This window comes from Carlito syrichta, unplaced genomic scaffold (genome assembly GCF_000164805.1).
Source record: "Carlito syrichta isolate Samal-C Ts95f unplaced genomic scaffold, Tarsius_syrichta-2.0.1 Scaffold130504, whole genome shotgun sequence".
NCBI classification, from domain to species: domain Eukaryota; kingdom Metazoa; phylum Chordata; class Mammalia; order Primates; family Tarsiidae; genus Carlito; species Carlito syrichta.
In genome coordinates this window covers 3866-14414 of record NW_007074600.1, presented here as the reverse complement: position 1 = coordinate 14414, position 10549 = coordinate 3866, and the positions used below count along the sequence as shown (strand labels likewise).

The 10549-nt window shown below is 45.4% G+C and overlaps 1 protein-coding gene across 1 annotated transcript in view; it reads right to left on the bottom strand.

Annotated features, from left to right (window-relative positions):
- Positions 1 to 228, bottom strand: part of FGF16 (fibroblast growth factor 16) — a 9367-nt gene extending 9139 nt beyond the window's left edge. The window contains exon 1 of the mRNA XM_008049086.1: positions 1 to 228. This exon is cut by the window's left edge and continues 31 nt beyond it. Within this exon, the coding sequence (XP_008047277.1) occupies positions 1 to 228 (228 nt within the window).
- Between the last annotated feature and the right edge of the window lie 10321 nt (positions 229 to 10549).

The following is a 10549-nucleotide window of genomic DNA, read 5'->3' as shown; positions in this document are numbered from 1 at the left end:
GAAGATCTCCAGGTGGAAGCCGGTGCGGCAGTACAGCTGGCGGCGCCGTAGGATCCCCTTCAGGTGGGCGAAGTCTGTGGGCGAACCGCGCTGCAGTTTCCCCTCGATCTGGCCCAGGCGCTCGTTCAGGAAACCCGGGGAATCAGCTAAGGGCACATTCCCCAGAGACGAGGAAAAGCCGTGCAGATCCCAGTCCAAGGAGGCGAAGACGCCCCCCACCTCCGCCATGTCGAGGCCGACGGCGGCGCGGGCAGTGCGGGGCCACAGGGCGCGAACTGCCTCTACCGGCGGGCGCGGGCGACTCGGTGGCGCTCGCTCGCTCCTCTCTCTGCCGAGCTGCAGTCGACGTCTGTTCGCGTCCAAGGAACTTCTCAGCGGCGGGGAGCGTGGGGCAGCGCGCTCCTGACCTTGCTCTCAGTCAAAGGGCCGCTTCCCCTCTGCATCCATCTCCTCTGGCCTCTCATTGCTGGCTTCGCCAAGCTATCAGATGCAAACGGCACTTTATATACATACCCACTCCCCTTACATTGACATATTGGATATTTAAATACAAGCCACACCTCACTGGCATCCCTTTGGAGACTGGTGTGTGGGATCTTTTTTTTTTTCCTTCTCGTATCCATTTGGCTCTTTTGGGGAGAGGGGGTTGGGGGGGGGAGAGAGAGCGAACTTCACTCCCTCTTTTATTATGAAAAAAATGGCAGGAAAAAGCTACACATTGCAGTGAGGCATAACTGCTTTTGGCAGGTTTTTCTTAAACTGCTGATGAAATAACGGAGGCCAGTGCGTTGAGGCCGTTGGCGTCCACGGCCACTCAGGCCTCTTCCGTGGAATTTGTCTGCCTGCTGCGTGGGGGCCGTCCCCCCCTCCCACGCATCCTCGGGCTGCTAGCCCTGGGAAAGTGCGGCGAGACTACGGCGGGGGGAAGGGGGAAGCGGGGAGAGGGCGATTCACGCGCTCCGGGTCCCCTCTTGTTACCCCGATGGTCGGAGGCTGCGGAAGGGGCGTCTGGCCCAGGACAGAGGCTCCCTGGTTTCTTTGTTCCGCACCCCTCCCCCAGTCCCACTCCCCACCTGTATAGGTCCGCGGGGGACCGAGCGAATGCAGTTACAAAATTTAGGATTAGGGGTGGTGGTGGTCCCTGCAGACACCAAGGCGGGGACCTTAAGGGGTCTGGGAAGAGCAGGAAACCCCACAGAGGAAATAAGACTTTTAAAAAGGGACGTTACAGTTTAGGAAAAGCCATGGGTGGGGTGGGATAAGAGATAGAAAGCGATACTTTTGAAAAAATGATCTCTGCTGACTTTCTGGGCGCGCTTTTACAAGACTCTCCAGAGCACACTAGATGAGAGGCCATTGGAAGCCTGGTGGGGGCTTCCCCTCATCCCGTTTCTTGTTGGAAACAGGTGTTTCCTCGCTCTGTCCTGTGCCCTGCTCCGAAATATTCTATCGGGAAGAGCGGCAGTTGGAGCGGGAACCCGCGGCAGCCAGGTCAACTGGCAGTGTCGAGAAGACTGGGGAGCAGGTGCTGGGCCTGCCCAGCACCCCTGCACCTCTACCCCGCACCTGAAACCGGGGGCCCTTCTTGGGCCCTGGCACTTGGTGTCCCCCTTGCCTGTTAAACGGCGTTTTTTACTTGTAGTTTTCACCCGCAGCGGACTCTGGCCGCCTTTCCAGGCTCCCTCGGGAGAAGCTGAACACAGGGAGTCCCGCACCACCCGCCCTTTGCAGCGCCTCCTGCTGGAGACCCCACATCTTATAGTGAGTTCGAACTCAGGGTCACCACCCGATTCTGCTCAATTCATTTAGTGCAATTCGAGGTCCTGCTCCCGGGCACTCCCACGTGACACCCATGCTCAATCCCTGGAACCGTAGCAATTCTCGGTTTGGAACATCGTGGCTTGCTACCAGTGTGCCTCCCTAGTTCAGACTGAACCTTCACAGCCAAGCCCAAGTCTGGCACACAGGCGCATTCAGAGGTAACCTAATATGCTCCCGGTAGATGGGAACACAGACTCAAGTCATCTTTCAATTATAGGAGACACAGAAAGGCAAAAGGTATCATTCATATTGGAGTATTTATGAATAAAATGGTAGGCATCTGGGGTTTGCTATTAAATAATCCAAAGTAAGAAGGCAGAAGGAGTAGAGGTGTAGATGCAATATTGCCCTTGCATTGCTACTTCTTGTAGCTGGATGATGGCTACATAGGTGTTTACTATACTTAATATATATGAAATTATATATGACTATATATGAACATTTCCATAATAAAAACCTTTATAAAATGGAACTGACATAAAACAGCAACAAAGAAATCACCACTTCCTTCTTCGAAGAGTTTGTGAATTTAGTGAGAAGGTGGGGAAGGAAGGGCAGAGGTTATGACAAATACATAAATGGTTAGAATACAAGACAGTATAAGGTGCACACTCCTATGTGGATCCAGAAAACAGAAAGAAGACTAATCTGGGAGGTATGTTTTGTAATGAATGGTCCTTGAAGGGAAGATGGGAAAGATTTGCAAACTCAGATGGGACACTTCCAGGAAAGGGAAAATAGTAACAAAGCAAAGCAAGTAGAACAATTTTAATTAGTAAAGCCCACTTCTTGGGATTTTTAGTGAGTGCCAAATGATATAGTGTAGACTTAATTGCGTTGAGAAGCATGTGATATAAAGGTTTTAGATGTCTCTAGATGATATAAGTTACATACTGATAATGGCAAAGGTTATTTCCTCAACAGTCACTTCAGGGGATTTCTGCATTCTTTGTCCCCCAGCATTCCCAAAGTCGCCAACCACAGCTGGCAGAACTGCAGTTTTCCTTGATGAAAGATCAGAAATATAACATTCCATTGCCCATCCAGAGTACTTTTGAGATTAAGCTGTCTGATGATTCTGTTTTAAATAATGTTCCTATGAAGCATTCCAATTGACAGAAGTTATTTAATTTTCACAAACTTGTAGAGTAGGAGGTGTCATTATCTCCATTTTAGAGGCGAGAAAATAGATGGGAGGTTAGGTGTCTAGTACAGAATCATGTAGCTGACAAGTAACAGAGTCATAAATTGATCTCAGATCCACTGGGGACAAATTACTCTCAACTCATAGGATTTGGGATTATGAGAAGATCATGTTGAGGACAGTGAGATTTCAGGATATTGTATGTAGTTCAGTTTGCAGAAAATTCTTAGCAGGACACAAGCTTAGGCCAGGGTTGTGTCAGATATATGGAATGAGAGGGAAATTTGCAAAACAAAGAAAAACAAACCCTCACTGGATCCAGAACATCATTTATAAAGTGAAGGTAAGTGTATCCCTTCACAATGGTATTGTGAGGATGAAATGAAAGCACTGATGGAAAGTGCCCAGCATTGTGTCTGCCACATGGAAGACAACCAACACATATGAGACTACTTCCTCCTGTTCCAATACCTCACAGGGTTGATGGTAAAAATAAAGAAACTTACATGAAAAGGACATGGAAAACAGAACTTGGGGGGAAAAAAGGAGTTCTGACTCAAGCTATAAGTGACCAGAGGCTGGGGTGGGGGGGCGTAGAACTGTCAGACTCTGCTCCTTGAGGAAGGGAAAGGTGATGCTAATAATGCTGATGCTCCCCTCCCCCCACCCACCCACATCCCCGGGAGGTGGGAAAAGATATCTAGAACTGTTATTGTGCCCGGTTCTTCATTTTCCGGACAATTTATAAATTTTTTTACTTCCTAATTAATCTTTCCTAAGGGCAGAGGAGCTGTATTGCTAGGAAAATCCTGCAGGTGGCACAGTCAGTGACATCAGTTGTTCCTACCGAGTACTTCTGTAGTTGTGTTAAGCACTGCCCTGGGCACATTACATACATTATCTCCTGTAAGCCTTATCACAACTCTAAGGAACACTAGTTAGTTTTATTCCCATTTTACAGATGAGGAAGCTGAGGCCCAAAGAGGTTCAACAACTAGTAACAGAGGTAGGACTTAAATCCAGATAGTTCTTAACACTTGATATTACATTAGTACTTAACCAAAACACTAGGCTGCCTCAATCAACTTACCTCAAAAAGCACTCGTATTTCTCCTTTGTCCTCTGTTCCTGCCTCCCCTCTCCTTCTGCTTTTCTTGCTTTATGTGGACAACAGTATAGGGCAGTGGTTGAACACTCTACCTGCGCTGTCAGACTGCCTGGGTTCATAATCCTAGCTTTAAGCCATTCTATGTATTGAAGCCTCAGTTTCCTCTTTGGTATGATGCAGATGATGATGGCGGTCATCACTTCACAGGGTGGTTGTGAGGTTTAAATGAAATAATACACAGAATACACTTAAAACTGCCCAGCACATATTAAGTTGTCATTGTTCTTAATATTATTTATATTCTGCTTGGCCCCAGCCTTAGTTCCTTCCCAGATTTCCTCAAACTATGCTCATTTTTTCATAAGAAGAAGATGAACTAGATAAGAACACTGGCCACTGGCCTGCCGAGTTACCCCAAAGCAATCAATTCCTATCCTATTAATCTTTCTGTTTACTACTGGGCTAGTCTTGTTCTCGCTGGGCTTTAGGAGGCCAGACTCAGAAACAGGGTGATCACGTTCTCAGCCCTGGGTGGGTGAGAGATAGTGAGGGAGTATAAGCCTGGGGAAAAAAACCAGGAAACTGCTCCTTTATATAATTCCATTTATTGAGCATCTTAAGGGCTAGGCACTTTTCTAAGTGCCTTGCATTTAAGTCATATCATACCACCATAAAGAAGATGCTATTATTACCCCAATGCTTAATTGACTGTGAAATTGAGGGCTAGAAAGAATAAATAACTTGCTCAAGGTCATACAGCGAGTACGTGGTGGGGTGACCTTCCGACTTGGAGTCTGGCTATAGAAACCATGCTGTTGATCACTACACTTCTTCAAAAGAGCTGGGGCCTTATTCAAAAGAGAACATAGTATAACATGACCCAATTATATTTTGGACAAGAAAAACAATAAGTCTTTTTTTTTTTGCCTCAGGTGATCTATGTATAGAGTTTGAGAAGTCTGAGAAAGTCAGACTACCTTCCATCTTCCCACCCCCAATTCTAGGGCCCAGAGAGGAAAGAAATTCTATTTGGCTGGCCCTCCCTTTCCCCATCTCATCTGTCTGGTCAGTCTCCAGCAGTGACACTGAGCCACAAGTGTCCTTTGTCTCTGCTGTCATTCTTCTGTGGAGCCTACCTGTAACGGGGGTGGGTAATGGACCATTTATTCTGGCTGTAGCTTGACATTAGTCGGCAGGTGATGACATCTTTGTGAAATGATCTGTTAGTTCTCTGAGAGGAATAGGACACCATGGAATGTGGCTCTAACCCTGGCAACCTGGGTCATTTCTCAACCTGATATGTGTGACAGTGTAACAGCAAGAGTTATGGGTTTAAGGTGTGAATAAATGCATGTAAGTATGTGAATCTACAGGCAGCCCTTGCTAATTTGCATGGAGAATATACCTGACAGCGAAGCTGGGTTCTTTGAATTCAAAATTACTTCCTGTTTTTACCTGAGGTGATTATTTTAGCCCACCAGCCTGAGGGAGACAGAGAAGCCTGGTAGGTGGCACCCCTGAGGCCCTAGTTTCCTTGGAGCCTTGCTGAGGTGGCCTTATAGCATCTCTTACACAGAAGAAGGGAAAAAGCAGGGTATTGAAATCAGTTCCTTGCTTCCTGGCTATGGCCTCTGATTAGGACTGTCTCCTTGCTTTGCCTCTTTCTACATAAAGTTACTGGACTTCATCCTGTTCTGGGAAGGATTTGAATTTCCTTAGTTACTGCTGACTTTTGGGAAATGTGCCATTATTCACTGAGTTTGAAGCTGTAGGACAGGACTCCAGGGCCTGCCTTGCTCTCAGAGCTGCAGGTGCCACAGGTTTCCTTAAGGATAGGTTGTCTAACTTTTAGCAAAGAAAAAAAATCTCGAAAGGTCCAAGGTGTGGAATAGAGTTAGCAAGGATGTGTAGTTAGTAGTCAGTAGTCACCTGAGCAAGTTGCTAGGAAGAAATGTACATTCTGATGGAGGTGGATTGTGGTCATAGCTCTCACTGAACTCACTGTACATAGGTTTGGTCAAATTATTTCTCATCTGTGGGCCTCAATTTTCCTAACTGTGAAAAAGAGGGTTGAACTAGATCAGTCTGTCTCAAAATGTTGTTTTATTTTTCACTTAAGTAGCCATAATGACAGAGGAGAGTGAAAATTAAATTCCTAACATGGGTAGGGAGAGGGGTAGATGGGGAAACCCAAAGCAGTCTACCACCAGCTCCAAGTGTTTTTGAGATCTCATATTTTATCCTAAAAATGTGTACAAAGTTTGTATTCTCCTCCATGATATAGCTGTATTTGTTTTCATATAAAAATGTTTTAAGCCGGGTTCGGTGGCTCAGCCTGTAATCCCGTGCTTTGGGAGACTGAGATGAGTGGATTGCCTAAGCCCGCGGGTTCGAGACCCGCCTGGGAAACTTGGCGAGACCTCATCTCTACAATAAATCAAAAAATGAGACGGGCGTGGTAGCGCGCACCTGTAGTTCCACCTACTTGGAAGGCTGAGGCGGAAGGATTGCTGGAGCCCAACAGGAGAGGCTGCGGTGGCTAGGAGGGGCCACTGCACTCCAGTCTGGGTGACAGAGTGAGACTCCAACTCAAAAAAAAAAATGTTTTAAATTTCTTATACTCAAGTAAAATCGACACTCCAGGAAAGCATGCTATGTTTATCCTGTGACTTCGTAGACTCCTTTGGCACACTGCCGTGGACACCCAGGGATATGTATACTCCAATTTATTTATTTATTTTTTATTTATTTTTTTTGAGTTGGAGTCTTACTCTGTTGCCCAGGCTGGAGTGCAATGACACTCTCAGGGCCACCACATCCTCAACCTGCTGGGCTGAGGCGATCATTCTGCCTCAGCCTTCCAAGTAGCTGGAACCATAGGTGTGTACCACCGTGTCCAGCTAATTTTTTGATTTGTTGTAGAGAAGAGATCTTGCCAAGTTGCCCAGGCTGGTCTCAAGCCCCTAGACGTAGGCAATCCTCTCACCTCCGCCTCCCAAAGTGCTGGGATTACAGGAGTGAGCCACCATGCCTGGCCATACCCCAATTTAAAAGTTTGGGAGTAGATGTTTAAGATTCTTTTCTTCTCTAACACTCTGTGGTTCCATGACCTGGGAATACACCTGTGGTGTCTTTGATAGCTGTTCCCTAAAATGCTGGAGGTTTTTTTTTTTTAATGGCTGTATTTGAATATTCCACTTTATAACCATTTATGCCAAAAGAATGAAAACCCCTGATTTTGTTTCCAGAAAACTATCTTCAGTGTGTCTTTGTTGAGCCCCAACTACAGGCTCAGGCTTTTACTAAGTGTCCCTGGGGAGGTCAAGAAGTATTCTTATGGGATTAATTGTGGAACCTAAACTAGTTTACATGAAGAAATAGGGGTTAAGGATTGACTGAGCTAAGTGTTCAATTGTGTGGTGTAGATTTAAAGTGCTGCTGAAGATTGAAAAGTGGAAGACTGATGTGCTTCCTGAAGGAGGTGATACTGGAGTGGAATTTTGAAGACTGAGTATGGCTCAGATAAATGGAGTGAAGGAGGAGTGGCATTCCAGCTGGGAGGAAGGCTTGAGTAAGGTCTGGAGACTATGAGGATTGTGGCATGCTCAGGCCTACGCCAGAGTTTTGCTCAGGGGTGGGAGAAATGGAAAGCTGAAATGGGGTTTTTCTCCCCTTGAGCATGAATTATGAGCTACTTATACTGGTATACTGGTTTTTTTTTTAGATTGGAAAACATAATTTATTTAGAAATTAGAAGAGATTCACCTCCCCAAAGTAGGGGAGGGGGCCAAAACTAGGAAAACATGGTGACCATAGATAGCTCAAAGAGCAATGTAGCCAGACCAGAATTTAGTAAAGCCAGGATACTGTCTTTTTTAATAGAACGTTGTGACAGGGCTGAACCTCTCTCCTGTAGGGAGTAGGAAATCCCTTGGACAAAACAAAACAATCCTCAAAAAGGGAGTTGGGGGAGAGTGGAGGAAAAAAGATGTCTGAATGGCTTCATATATTGTTTTCTAATTTAATCTGTGATTAGATGAGGGGTTATTCTGTAAGCCATTAGATTTCTGGTCTTTTGGGTGCATGTTGTTTCCCCTGGTTTTCTTTAATTTATTATTAAATGCACATTTCAGAAAGCTCTAATTTTGTCTTAGTTAAAACTGAAAAGAAGAGAAAAATTTCCACATATTATTAAAAAGGTGTTGGGAGCAGGGTTGGCTAAAGGTGTCATTGTGTCCATTGGCAGCTGGGGCCAGTGGTGCCAGAACAACCTTAGAGCAGAATCTAAGGAGGACACCCAAGGAGGACAGAGTTTGTGGCAAAGGGAGGTTTCAGCAACAGGCCCAGGGATGAGTAATTTTTAGGCCAGCAGTCAGGATCAAGGAGGCCTGGCAGCAGGCAAGAGATAGGTGCCCCTACAGGGAGGCAGATTCAGTATCTAGGGAGTCTGGCAGCAGGCTGGAGATAAGGGTCTAGGTAAGGAGCTGGCATCAAAAAAGACCAGCTGCAAGTGGCAGGGACACATTACCAATATGCTAGAAATCCAAACAAAGTAAAAATATTAATATAACAGAATTAAGGAAGTGACAAGAGAGATTGTAGGCAGAAATAGATGAGTTCCAATTTCTTCATCTTTGCTACCAGAGATCCAACTGATAACATCCAAAATTTAAATATGTAAATTTATCCAAAAGACTCCAATTGCCAGAAAGGACCTAGGCTGAATAGAGATTGTAAGGATTGGCAAGGAACCCTCCCTTCTCTCCCCAGTCCATTGCTGGAAGAATTTGGGTACCTAGGGAACTACATGGCCTCAGATATTAAGGGAGTTGATCAGGATCCCAATCATAGGAACTGGGTACAAGGCAGATACCTCTATACAAGACAAAGGACATGAGCCCAGTTACTGGAACTGGATTTTTGAGATGAGAGCAGAGCCAGATGCCACTTACTTAAGCCTCAACTGATGAAGCATGTATGGAAATATATTTCCTTCTGATTCAGGACAGCATGAATTCAGAATCTGAGTTTAATAGAGATGAAACAAACCTACTAGTGAGGGTTAGATAGGGCATGGAGCTGGACAGGTCATCACAATGCTACCCAGACAAACTTGCATAACCATGCTACCACTTACAATCTGCAGCAGAATTCAGTTATATGCTTCCCCCATCCTCCCCCCAACCTCTGCCTCCTCCCTATCATCCCAGAAAGGGAGTATAAAACTGTCCTTGCCAGGCATTGGCTACACTGACTCTTGACTGTCTTGACCTCCCCAAGCTCATGCCTTTCTTGATTAGCATTTCAGGCCCACAGTGGAGGATGAGATCACCCTGGTGTGAGATGAGATGACAGTATCATGACTTGGCTGACCATAAAACAATTGTTTTAAAGCTAAATTTTGTAATCTTATGGTTTACCCAAGGGGTTGTGTGATTCAAACAATGACCATGAAGCTATTTGTAAAATTGTGACTTTCTCCTGAACCAAGTGTGGATTTAGAGAATGGTTGAGTGAGTAGGGGGAAAAGCTGAGAGCTGAAGGAGTCAAGCAAGACCCAGATGGTTCCAGGGTGAGACCAGCACTCATAGTTTCTCTTAATGTGACAGGAGTCTACTCTTCCGCAGATATAAACAAGCTTTGTCTTTTCAAGTGCCTTGATGATTTCCAAAGCCGAGGGTGCTTAACCCACTGACCTCAACCTGGAAAAAGAGAGAAAGAAAGTCCCAGCAGGAATTGCTCAGTCTCCTAAACTGTAACAGGGGTCATCTGGCTGCTTGCATGGGGCGGGATGACTTGCCTGCCAGCGAGGGTTGGGGCTTGGCTATCCAGGGGGCTGACAGTCTTGGAATTAGATACATACTGTAACTGGTGGATCTCAGGCTCTCTTGGAGCCCACGAGTGAATTTGTAGAAGATATGAAATATCAGGTAAAGAGTTGTTAGGTACTGGATGCGGAATTAGGCAGATGTGTGTTTGACTTCTGGCTTTATCACTTACTGGGTATGTGACCTTGGGAAAGTCATTTAATCCTCTCCAATTATGTCTCTTTGGGTACAAAATTGAAACAATAATTGAAGCTACTCTTAGATGACTGTGAAACAAAAATGTGATAATATGTGAAAAACAGTAGTTTCCCCTTCTTCGTGGTTTTGCTTTCCTTGGTTTCAGCTACCTGTGGCCAACTGTGATCTGAAATATTAAATGAAAAATTCCAGAATTAAAAAACCTTTTATGTTTTAAATTGCATGCCATTCTGAGTAGTGTAATGAACTCTCATGCTGTCCTGCTCCGTTTTGCCTGATATGTGAATTATCCCTTTTTCCAGGTGTCCATACTGTCTATGCCATCTGCCGTTAGTCATTTAGTATCCTTCTGGGTTATCAGACTGACTGTCGCAGTTTCTCAGAGCTTGTGTTCAAGTAACCCTTAGTCTACTCTATAATGGCCCTAAAGCACAAGAGTAGTGATGCTGG